The sequence below is a fragment of the Porites lutea genome, chromosome 8 (genome assembly GCF_958299795.1).
Source record: "Porites lutea chromosome 8, jaPorLute2.1, whole genome shotgun sequence".
In the NCBI taxonomy this organism is placed as follows: Eukaryota; Metazoa; Cnidaria; class Anthozoa; order Scleractinia; family Poritidae; genus Porites; species Porites lutea.
In genome coordinates this window covers 31,904,095-31,917,078 of record NC_133208.1, presented here as the reverse complement: position 1 = coordinate 31,917,078, position 12,984 = coordinate 31,904,095, and the positions used below count along the sequence as shown (strand labels likewise).

The following is a 12,984-nucleotide window of genomic DNA, read 5'->3' as shown; positions in this document are numbered from 1 at the left end:
CTATATCATCCTTTGTAGGTATTAGAATTTATGATGATTCAAAAAAGAAAAGAAAAGAAAAATAATGTTTTTCCCTATTATTTTATTCCCCCCTCCCCGCCCCCCACAAAAAAATCTTTGAATAGCGTTAGTCATTTGCAACCATTTGTACATGTGACGTCCGCATAGAAAATTAGATAATTTTCTTTGCTATGCAACGAGCTACAAATCCTATCATCAAGCTATACAGACATTGTATGTATAAAATGCAGTTCTTTGAATAGACAATTAAACCAACACAATTATCATTCTAATAAAGACACAAGCTGAATTTTACCATCAAATACTAATGCAATCGTTTGCCATTGGAATGCACTCAGGATATCAAGTGAGGCATGCGTAAAGTCTCTGTAGTCCGCTGCCATCTTTATTGCATTTCCACATTGTTCGAATGGATGGCTGTTTTCTTGCAGCTTGATAAGAGGAATGCCAGTTATTATAGAGAAGGCACATGCTGGGGTTTTCGCCTTGCTTCCCTCTATAAGAACAGCTATGTTTTGTTGAATAAGATTTAATGCTGAAAGAGATATTATTGCTGAAAATTAGCAAGTAAACGGCAAAGGAGAAGCTTCTTAAGGTCCAAACCCAGTAAACAGTGTTTTTTTCTCGGTTTATTTTGTCGAACTCGGATGTCACTTAAGCTTAATGAGACTCACAGGCGGTAGAAATTTGCTCATGACAATTCTGATTTTAATTGTCCAACAGTATTATTCAGATTTAACTGAGCGCCTTTAGCGATTTTCCGTTTACAGACATTGTTGTCAGCGTATAAACTTACAAAAATGAATTATAGGTATACAGACTAATAATCCTGCACATATTTAACGCATTAGCTGCTATTCGCAACTCGACGATGTGACCGTTTACAACATCGGGAAAAATGCTTGCACCTTCCAGTAATTAACTCAAAGATTTTGGTCCTGGCTTTCTGGCGTAATTATTTGTGTCACAAGTATAACGTTTTTTGTATTTGTGTTTACCGTTCTTGACAGCATTAATTACTCCCAGTTATCATACCTTGATTAAACAGATGGAAACTCTCCGAAAAGTCAAACTGTTGCACGTTGATTGAAATATTTTGTATGATTGACGAATTGCTGGCTGCAATTTTCAGTGCCTCATATTCCACTGAGTATGCATTAATAATACCTGCCGGAGGGAGAAGGAGGAAAGATTAAAAAGTTATTGAGACAGCAATTTGAGTTGAGTTCTTGCAAACTCTCTGATCTGTAATGAAAATCGGACTCATAATCAGTATTAAGCTTATTTTTTATTTGGAAAGAAGAAAAAGAAGACGATTGGAAGAAGGAGCTTAACCATGGTATTTAACCATATAAAAATTCAGTATTAATAAGATATAAAAATAAATGAAAAAAAAGTACCATATAGTTTACACATATAAGTGATGACCTATATTCCCCTTGTAAGTAGTTATTCGGTTCGACGTTTAAAGAATAAAATATAACCGGGAGACACTCGGCCTACACAAGAATCACCCGACAAATTTCTAGATCGGTGTTCAATTTACTGCGTTTCATGAAAGCTTACCGCACGTAAACATTCTGCTTGTTGTTCCCCCGTGGCTATAACAATAATTGTTGATATATAAATGTTGATTGTTAGCCATACCATCTTCAGTCTCTGAAGTAAATATAATATAGTCATTTGTTAAATTAATAAACTAGTAAAAAAATCTATTGTCGAATCGAATCGAAAAAAAAATGTAGAAATTAGAATCGATTATCGAATGAGTCATTTACTTTGGAAACTTATTTGAGTATCTTAAAACGTGTTTGGTTGGACAAAACAAAAACAAAATCCACCACACATACAACATCCGAGACTCTCTTAAGCAACAAATGTTTAGCCTGAGATTTCAAATAATTATGAAATCATAACGGTAATAGTAATTTAAGGTGTTTCGGAACAGTTTTTCTGAGACCATACCGATATTTTTCAATCGCGTTCAAAGTGATTTTATCCTCGTCACGATCGCTATATGAAATTTCCACCACTGACTGACCGTTTGGTTTTAAGTTTTTCAAAATCGATATCACTAATGGTAACAAAAAACAAGAAAAATTTAAATCAACAAAAGCCGGGTTTTGCGCGATTTAGACCTGCTGCTGAAAATCCGACACCCTAAGCAAATAATTCTGTATTGAATCCAAATAAAACGTAAATATATTTCAAACCTTTTTTTTTTATAGTTGTGATAAATTGTTTCACAAAAAAGCTCTAAATTACCCAAATTGGTCTTAAGTAGCGTCAGAATGCTGCTTAATATGATTTTCGCTGGCTGCTTGGAAAGATCTGCATGGTCTCCGAAAAACTATATCGAAACATCTTAAATACAACTCGATTAAGAGCAGATTTTTAGAAAGGTTTTGCTCACTCGTCCAAGTTAATGCACCAACGGTGGAAACAAGTCAAGGTACTGAAACAAACATTTCATATCAAGAGTAATTAGAATTAATAGTATTCGTGAGATTGTATCAGCTCTCGTACCTGTTATAACTCTGAATCCCTTATTTCAAAGTGTCTGTTTCATTCTACCTTAATCAGAGGCTCAGCCAAGTGGCCTGTCTTTTACAAAAGAGGAAGTTTGAAACTGACATTGTCAAACACGTTTATGAGGCCGAAATGTTGAACTTTAAATTTGTTCGTCGTTTTTGCGATATATCCGGAATATTATGAGCCTTGCCTTGTTAGTTTTTTTTCCTTGAAGTTTACGAGACCTCATAGTGTGTTGCCCCCGCGTATCTCAAACCTTGTTAACAAAGCCAGTCAGTTATGAGAAAAAAATAAAAAATTAGCGGAACTTATGAGAATATTCTGGCTCCTCTTCATGAACATTCATTCATTGCAGTACAATTACCGCGGAAGTCGTAATCCTTTGTAATCTATAGGAAATGATGATGATCTAGTCTGCAGGCATTTATTATTTCTCTTTTTTTCTTTTTCATTTTTATACTTCAGAAACAGACCTTTATCGATTAAGTTGCCCTCTAGCTGTTTCGTACGCGAATTATGCACCAACTTTGGTTTAATTTGTTGTGGCGTATAGTATTAATTCAATTCTTTGGGTTGTTTATGCATGTAATTTAATTATGACCCTGCTTATTACTAATTGACACATAAAAGTAGCGTCTCACATGAAAAAGAAAAAAAAACACTATAATTGTAATAAGTTACAGGTTACAGCTTAATGTAAGTTGTTAAGGTCTGTGCTGAATAACCTGAGACTGAAGAGTTTGACATGCTATCCAAGTGATATTATGCCAGGTTTTAATTTTCTGAGGGAGAAACGCAATATACTAATCTGCTGGAGCTATATGCCCTGTTGTGCCTTTTATCTATACAAATTCGCACGAAATTATCAAAACAGCTGATTATTTTCGGTTACACTGGAAATCACGCATTAAATTAAGTTGTGGACCAGCCGAGGACAGTGCTTTTTTTTTCCCCTCGAAATCATTTGAAATATCAGTGGATTTAAGACAGTAAAGGTTTTTTGAATCCAAAATTATAAAGCAATTACCTTGCATACTTGCAGTCCATATTCTGGCTTACTTCCAGTAATAAAAAATACAATAACTCTTTTGTGCGAAATAAACAAAAACGGTCTTCACAAGTTAAACCTTTTGCATTTCATTTCAACCAAGCAAGCAGGTGACCAAAATATATATAAAAAAAAAGATTTTGGCACTCATCGGCAAGGGAATATTTAGTAAAAAATGGGATTATACTTACTCCGTTAACTTTGTGTAAGCAGAACATTAACCGCCCTAAGTAACACGAAGCGACTTATTAATTAGAGAGCTTTAACCCATTCGCTCCTGGAGATTTTGCCGGAAAACGCGTTGAAGCTAGTCGAGTCTTTTCTGGTCACTGTCGTGCTATAAAGAACTACAACTTACCACAAAACCGTTTACAGGTTGTACACCTTACGGCCTTCTGATCCAGATGCAAACTGTTAGCTCGCGAAGTTCGGGCATGCGCAGAAAGCAAAATTTCGCTATTCTTGCATCTTTTTTTCTCTTGCTGTGCATTTAGTAGGCCTGACATTTTGGTGGGAAGAGTTTTTAGGAAAGATTTTCGGATCTTAGGATTAGGTGAAAGGAAAGGTAGGTGGGCAATGGAACAAGATTTTACATGCAGGTCAATGTCACATGGTTTTGGTCCTTTTTCTTCGGTGTCCTTGACTGAATTATACTCACACTCTGGTATGGTTTGAAAGATCTCTTTACTCTGCACAAGTTAGCAGACAAAGTTGCCAACAACAGAAAAACAACAGAAGTGATTATCAATTCTACGTTAAAAGCTCAGAGCTAACCAAGTACACCGTAATTTTTAGGGAGTTATTATAACTCCAAAAATGGAGTAAAAATTTTAGGTACAGGATAACCCCTTTTTTGGGGTTATTTTAACTCCTAATTTAACTCCGAATTTGGGATCATTTTTACTCCTGAAAAAGAGTTCTTTTTACTCCCAGTCTGGAGTTGAAATTACTCCGAAATGGGGTTACTTGTACTTCTTACATGGGTTGTTTTTACTCTTTTTGGAGTTAATTTAACTCTGAAAGTGGAGTAAAAATTTTAGGTACAGGATAACTCCTTTTTTGGGGTTATTTCAACTCCTCAATATCTGGGGTCACTTTTACTCCTGAAAAAGAGTTCTTTAAACTCCTTTTTGGAGTTAAAGTAACTTCACGAAAAATAACTCCACTGTAAGGAGTTAAATTAGCCCCACTAGAGGAGTTATTATAACTCCCTGAAAATTACAGTGTAGAAAAATTAGCCTGCATCCACGTTGGATTCGCTATATTGAATTGCAAAAGAGGAATGGGCCGAGTTAAACTTACCCTCCCCTCTCTGTCTCTTTCTTTCGCCCAAGGAGCTACCCCAAGAATTGCTTAATTTCTACTTTCCTGTCCTCCTTTGCCTTTAAATTAATTTCGCTCGCCCCACAAAAATACGCTTGCGTCGTGCAGGCTTTAAAAAATAAGTGACCGAGCATTTACGAGTGTGAGACAACTAGCTAACAGTACATACTTTATTGAGTCACCCCTTTTTCAGAACCACGTAATGATTAAGTAATTAAAAACAAATCGTGAAGAAAGGTGTATACTTTAATTTATGATAAGATAAAATTCAAGAGATAAAACATATAAACAAGAGTTAAATATATGCCCAAAAGCACTTGTCCTAGGGCGTCTTCTGAAAGACATAACTGGCCGCCCGGACAATCCCTTTTCAATATGAAAGAGTGGTCTTTTCTCGGAATTTTCACCAACACCCATTATTTCCGTGCAACTATTTCGCGCGTTCCTTTTATTCCTCGTCATGCAAAGTTCATGAATTATACACAGTGACTTCTTTCTCAAATTATCTTTGCATTACCTTTCCGTTACCTAATCAAGAAACGTTCCTCATAATTCACTTACATTTTAATTTTAATTATCCAAATATACTGTCTATTTAAAACTTGTGATTAACTGTGTAATATACGTAACACTTGCTGGCTGTTAGAGAGCGTGAGAAATCGAAATCATCTGATATTTTTTTAAACCGCACTCGGCTACGGTTGTGAAGATCGTGAAGTTTACCTTTAATTTATTAGTCTAGTTCAACAAACTTCACGTTTGTTTGCAAGTAGATCAATAAATAAGTCCCAAACCATACAAAAACCCAATGTAATACAAATACGTTGAAAGACGTTCTAAGTTCTCACTCAGTTTGTTCGTGGGTTGATGCGTATCGATCGGACATTTGACCTGGAGACAAAAAATATAGGGGAATTTTGTTAACACTGAAATTGCCATTGTTATACGCGAGAGGAGAGCTGGTACGACTTATGACCATAAAGGCTCTATGGATCGTTTAGAGGGACAGCAAAAACATGGAGACAGCAGCAAGCCACTTGTTTAGGACGCATTCAGGGTTATTCTGATAAAAGAGGACATACCTGTCTTTAAGAATTCTGTAAAAATGACTTGCATTTCTGAAAGTATTATTGCAGTTTGGAACACGGCACTTACAATTTGGAAGGGTCTCTGCGTTCAACAAAATTTTGTTTTGACTTGTAAAGTGCACTGCCTAAGGTGGTCTATCATACTGTATTTGTAGCGGGTCTGCCAAGTCATATTAGAGAAGCAACGATTTCATTTCCTCATTGATCAACATGATGGAACTTGTATAACAACATGTATATTGCCTAGATAGCCACTAACCTTGTCGTTTTGAGCTTTTCTTTGCGTTTCCAGATGATTTCTGCGATCAGCACGAGGAATGACAAGATCAACCCCACGCCCAAGACAGCATACACTCCCGCCATACTTGTCAAGCCGATACGCTTTCGGGACAACACTTCAAGAAAAAAAGCAAATGCTTAGATTTACAAAAAAATTTGCGAACAACAGATTTGGGTAAGCAGATATTATACCGCATACAAGTTTGCCTTTTTCGTGAGAAGGGTTCGGCTGGTAAGTAGTGCAGGGTTCGACCTAAGGCATTCGACTTAACATACTGCAAGGCGGAACAACTTCTCTTTGGGTTTACATGCACAAATTTGGTTCGCGGTGGTGACCAAGTAGAGAGAAAATAAAAGATGGCGAGCGACCAAAAAAGAAAAGGCAATTTGAGCTTTTCTGCTCTCCTTACTGGTGTTGACAACTACCTTACAGCAAAATTATCACAATAAATCAGCTCATGGTAACGCCAAACGAAATGGTCGGCCTTTATTGCCGTGGTTACCGATTGAACGACCTGCCGCAATCTTTGTCTAGTTTGACTATCCCCTATACCTTTCGACGCCTGCTTGACGAATGTACTGGCATCTTCCTAGCGAAGGCAGTTAACATGGTGCTAGGATCTTCCTGGTACTAGCATCTTCTTGCGTCTCAGCTAGGACAACTCTGTTTAGTACCAGGAAGATCCTAGCGCTAGGGACAAGTGCAACCCTTCGCATGCAATCTGAATTTACAGGAAACATATGAATGACACTAGGATGATCGGCCTTCTAGGATCTTCCTCCCTTCATGTGAGCCCCTGACGTTGAAGATGCTTAAATTAGGCATACAGAAAGGAGGATTTAATCATGTATTTCCAACTCAGCTAACCCTGCTTGGTTTAACCCTATTCTTCTAGCTTTTTGCGAGGTCGGGGTAGCCTGCAGAGCAGGCGTTTTTTAACGAAAACTCGGAGATACATTGATCGTGGCCGCCATCTTGAAAAGCAAGGAAAAAGACTAGTATTAACGTCCAAGATGGCGGGACAACGTCATTCCTGAAAACAATTCGTGGATCCCGCCCCAAAATACGCCTGCTTTGCAGGCTAAGGTGGGGGAAATTTTGTAGTCTTCCACAAGCACTGACGACTCCACCGCTTAAATTTTCTCGGAAATCGTACAAGTGTCCAACCCGTTGTCGACAAAGTTAAACCGGTCGTTAGGCTACTTTAGTTGCAACTCACGGCCGCAACTTCTGCCGGCAAAGCTTTCCATGAATGATTTCCTTCCTGAAACTGGGACTGGTCTCGGAGTTACCACAGGGCCTTCTGTGGTAATTGTAGGTGTAGGTCTTATTCGACTATCAGAAAAAGGGTTAGGCACGTATGCGTCCACTTCTGTAGACAGTGCAATGTATAATATACAGCAGAGTCTTACTTGTCTCTTGCTCTTGAGGACATCCATTAGAAGATTCCCACCATTTACGTTTCAGGTTCTCTAGAAAACTATTCTCATGTAAATGCAGAATGGCAAGTGAAAAGTCTGTGGCGTCTGGATCATCAGCTTGGAACGCGAGGCCAAGTCCTTTGGCCGTGCTTAAACCTGGGACTAGAAAACGAAAACGTCGAAAACTGGTTTATGTCATAATTATCAAATTCGCAGTTGGAGGCGGGTTGGAAGTGCGTCCTCGCATTTCGGGCCGTGATGTAAAACTCCCGAGAATTTGCTGAATCCCTATACTCCAAAGGGAGACACACAAGAGCTTTCTAGAATATACGATTTCGTGTAGATTTCGTTTTTTTCCGCTATACACTGTACGTACTTGTAAATGAGTGTCTCTAAAATAAATATACTATGAACCGTGCCATGCATTTTATAAAGCCACCTTCTGTTCCGCTTTAAGAATTTATTTCTTTTTAATTTGTTCTTTTTGACGTACGTGTAGTGGGTTATTAAAAATTATTACAAAGCCCTTCCCTTGATCCAAAAGCAAATGAAAAAATAAAGCATAAATGTACATACCTTGCGAGTAGAAGCTACATTTTCACTGTGTGAGCTGGAGTGCGAAAAGTAGCCTCTGCCGACAACCGTTCGAATCCGTCCAGAAATCTTGACGAATAAATTAAAAAAAAAAACAGTTTTTTCCTGTTCTTGACTGCTTTGGAGCATTGCGTGAGTCTTGCGTAGCAGATCAGAGTTGTCGCATTTTTTTTTTATTCCCGCGAAAATCGAGCCATTTGACGACAGACCTGAGGATTAATTTTGCTTGCGAATTGCGCGACGATTTTCGCACATGCACGATAGAAAATTGAACGGTTGTCGGCAGAGGCTACTTTTCCCACGCCACCTCACACAGGTTTTCGCGCGCTAATCACGCAAGCACAAATTTGAAAAAGTTTTCAAGTTCAAAACTCGACAAGTTTACTTTATTTACCCATTCCTTCGTCGGCTGAAACTTGGAAAATCGTTACAAAGAAGGTGTGTCAATTTTTTTCGCTTAAGCTGACATTTTAAGCGAGAAAAATCCGTACTGTTTTGGAAAGCATCTTTTTGCAAAACAAGACTGAACTGATTACGCGTGCAAGACTTCTTGTGTAAGACCTTGCGACTGGTAAGAATTTCTCTTTTAATCAGGACCGTAACAAAGAGTTTGCGTTTTTTCTCGGGAGAGTTATTTTATAAAAGCAATAGAAAACTTTTTTCCTGTCTTTGCATAGCCTCATATAAACACTCGAGGGATTGGGAGAATTCTCGACAGTTATGCAGACCCTCGAGTTCGTCTCGGGTTTGCATAAAATGAATTCTCCCAACCCCTCTCATGTTTATATCAGGCTATGTAAACACGGAAAACGTTTTCTATTGCTTAAGTATAAACCTCCAAGAATAATATTGTAAACTCACCCCCCTTCTCCCCACTCGTGCTCCCCATCACCTTCACCCTCACCCTCTTAAAATATTAAATATTTCTCATCCCAGTGTTTTTAAATCTTGAAAAATAACTTTTACCCGTTATCAGATCACATGGTTGGTTTTTGGCAAGATGTCGAACAACTGGCCCGTCATAAATGAAGACATAATCATCCTTTCCACGGATCAATATAACAGCCTCACTTATGTTTCCAACAAATGAATTGTGAGCTTGAATTCTGTACCAAATCTTTCTATGAGTTTCATATTGACTTGTTTGAAAAAACTCGTAAGTACTTCCATATTCTACTATGGTAACTTTATAAGATGATGTTAGTATGTCTTCCAAGTTATTAATGGGTGCAGCGGCATTTTTCACAGTGAAAAAGGCTGCGAGATTTGCGGTGTATGTTGAAACCCAGACAAGAATGCAAAACCAATAACACGCGGTGAGAATGCGACCTAGAAAGTAAAAACAAACAAAAAAAAGAAAAAAAGAAAACCAAGCCATTAATCACTGCGCTTTGTGCAATTGTCAGATCTTACATATGTTTTACCTTTGCTACTTGATATCATGGACTCGAGTTTCACTGATCGACCTATACGCCAACGACACCCAACTTTACTTTGCTTTTAGGCCCATTACAACCGAGCAACAGTCATCTTTAGCGCGTATAGAAGCATGTGTGAGTCATGTAGATTCCTGATTGGTCCGAAACGAATTGAAGCTAAACAGGGGAAAAACCGAGCTACTTGTTCTGAATGCCAACCATCGCCCATGCATGCTCGCCTATTGAGGCCATCCAAGTATCCAGTGAAAGAATAATGCCTGTGAGTTCCTCTAGGAACATCGGAGTCGTCTTCGATCAAGAAATAACTCTTGTCGAACGCGTCACTACCATATTTAAAGCTTGTTTTCTTCATCTTAGGAATATAGCTAAAGTAAGAGACAGTCTCTCCCAAAAGACGCTGAAATCTTAGTTCATGCTTTTATTTTCATTGGTCTATAGCCTTCCCCAATCTCTGATTGTTCGTCTACAAGCTGTCCAAAACCGTGCTGCACGCCTTGTGACTCGTTCCAGGAAACATGATCATATCACGCCAATTCTCAAACAGTTACACTGGCTCCCCATATGCAGACGTATCAAATACAAGATACTTCTGTTAACCTTTAAAGCCTTACATTGGTTAGCGCCTTCCTATATAACAGAAATCTTGCAACCCTACAGACCATCAAGAAGCTTAAGATCTGCCTCCAAGAGGCTCCTGGCAATACCATCTGCAAAGTTGAAGAAATCATTCTCATTTGCAGCACCTACAATTTGGAACTCACTGCCAGAACCCATACGTAATCATGATGACATTTCAAAAGTTAAAACTTCAATAAAGACTTTCTTATTAAAAAAAAAAATTTAATCAAAGTTCTGTCAGAATAATGTAGATACTGTAAATATTGCGACAAGAATTTTTAATTTTTGAATAAGAATCTTTAACTTGTAGTTTCATATATTTATGTTTTATTATTGGTGTTAATTTTTTTAATCTAAAAAAAAATCGGTTTGAAATATTCAGTTGTAAAGCGCCATGAGCCTATGAGGATATGAGGCAAAAGAAATCCTTATTATTATTATTACTATTATTATTGTTATTATTATTATTATTATTATTATTATTATTATTATTATTATTATTCATTATATGCTACTTGATAGCACTGAGCAACTGGATCAGTAAACCCGCTCTGCCTGTATGCCATTTTAGCACCGAAACTCAAACGAAAGTGCACGTGGTGACAAAATGAGTCAACACACCTTAAGAGGGCCAACGGGGAAGTCGTCTTTCTTTACAATGTACATAAAGAAGAGGGAAATTCGTCAAAGATTCTTCACACTAGCAAGTCTCAGTAACATACAATGCCACGTTAGTTACACTTGTTCAAGCGTCTGAGACTCTCTCAGCCGAGTAATCACGTCACTAAAATTTCCATATATATCATTTTATGCTACAATGCATTGTGGGAAGACATTAACTCCTCCTCTCAAAGCATTATATCGTTGATTAAAAATCCGTGAACAGAAAGATTGACTAAATACTAGATACATGCTTAAATGTTTACCAGTAACGAAGACATCGATTGAATTAACGTTGGCTTAAGCGAACGACTTCCACCTTACAGTACCTGACAGGCTTCGTGGCTGGCTCTCAGATCCTTGTTGCAACATGCAAGCCAATGAAAACCACACGCTGTTAAAGAAACTGAACTCTTCAGAGGTTCCTCGGCCATTCGGATCTTTGTGACCGTATGGACTAAAGTAGTTTATCACAAAAGTTGAAACGGAAATCACTACCAGAGTGGCTAAAGTAACAAACCAAACTTCAATGCGAAATGGATTCATAAACTGTAGAAAATCAATTGATCCGTTGTTGAACGACGCTTTCTTGAGTAGAAGTTCTTCAGTGTAATACATGAAGGGGACAGTGAAGTCCACCACTTTTTCGCGGCTTTCAGTTATGGTCAAAGCTGCAACGGCAACGTCTGCGCGCTGTTGAGAAAAAAAAAATGGGGTGGTGGATTGTCGAGTAAATTTCTATTGCAAACATGAACTAATGGTAGTTTTGGCCCTTGCAATTCCTAGAGCTCACTATTTTTAAATTAGAAAGTCTTTTCGTTCTTTATGTTATTACAAATACATCGTATTTATCATACTTTAATAATAACATATGACCTGTGACTTTTTTTCAAAATGGCGACCATCTTGGCAGCATCTTATTTTGTTCGAACTATAATTGTTTAAGAAAAAACTGTCGTGCGTGACATTTGAGATCAGTGTATAATTAGCACACGTTTATTTTGCTGCTTTTTTTACTGCATGAAACAATGCTAACCCTGGCAGTTTTGGCTAAAAAACATTGGTTAACCTAATGAGGTTCATGACGTCATACCTCGTAAATGTTGCAACGCACTATGATAAAATCTAGACAAAACAATTCTGAATGGAAGGCTAATAAAGAGGGAATAGCATTGGTCAATTTATTTTGAAAGGAGGAATAACATTCATCTACCTCTCGATTGGCTGTTAAATTGTTGTCAACCTGTGTCAACGTACATGCAGTTTCTAGCTCTGGCACTTTGAAGGAACAGACCAATTTCGATATATGAAAACTCATACCTTGTGCGGAAGCTTGGGGGAAGAAGAAAAAAGTAATGGAATGTTTATTGCTGAGCCTCAACATATTCTTTTGCTCTATTCCCTCAAGCCTCGCAGCCAATAGGCCACTTACACGATGACGTCATTTTACTACTACAACCAGAATCCTTCAGGGTTTTGCTTTCCTGTGCAAATTAGGGCTTTTGTTATTTAATCCTCGCTGGGATTACCAAATTTAAATATGAAGGGAAAAACGTAAAGGTTTCTGTTCCTAGTAGTAAAATGACAGCATCGTGCAAATGGCCTATTATAGAGAATTTTAATTGATCGAAATTGGTCTATTGAATGCAGTGATATTTCATACGTTATTTAGAAGCTCTCCAATCATCCCGTTCCAGGATGCATTTTGCAATTTCGCGCCATAGAGCCCGTCAGGAGATGTTTTAATATGATATGAGAAATGAAGTCTTTTGGCAAGTTCTCGTAGCAGGTCGATGCAGTACCCTTCATATGTAATGCTTCCATCTTCTTGCGTTTTGAGGACGACAAACGGCTCATCCTGTTGAGGTTATGAAAGGTGGACTCTTACACTTACAGTGTCTAAGGTACTTAACAATTGTTTTCTAACCAGCCCAAGAAATTACTAACTACGTCAAAACAG

At 37.8% G+C, this 12,984-nt stretch overlaps 1 protein-coding gene across 1 annotated transcript in view; it reads right to left on the bottom strand.

Annotated features, from left to right (window-relative positions):
• Positions 1-284: 284 nt before the first annotated feature.
• The window catches only part of LOC140945563 (glutamate receptor 2-like), a 22,288-nt gene continuing 9,588 nt past the window's right edge, over positions 285-12,984 (bottom strand). The window contains exons 10-17 of the mRNA XM_073394575.1: positions 12,688-12,882; positions 11,354-11,717; positions 9,274-9,636; positions 7,705-7,875; positions 6,272-6,407; positions 1,588-1,622; positions 1,057-1,188; positions 285-556 (exon numbers count right to left, since the gene is read on the bottom strand). Of these exons, the coding sequence (XP_073250676.1) occupies positions 285-556; positions 1,057-1,188; positions 1,588-1,622; positions 6,272-6,407; positions 7,705-7,875; positions 9,274-9,636; positions 11,354-11,717; positions 12,688-12,882 (1,668 nt within the window). The remainder of the gene's footprint in view (positions 557-1,056; positions 1,189-1,587; positions 1,623-6,271; positions 6,408-7,704; positions 7,876-9,273; positions 9,637-11,353; positions 11,718-12,687; positions 12,883-12,984) is intronic.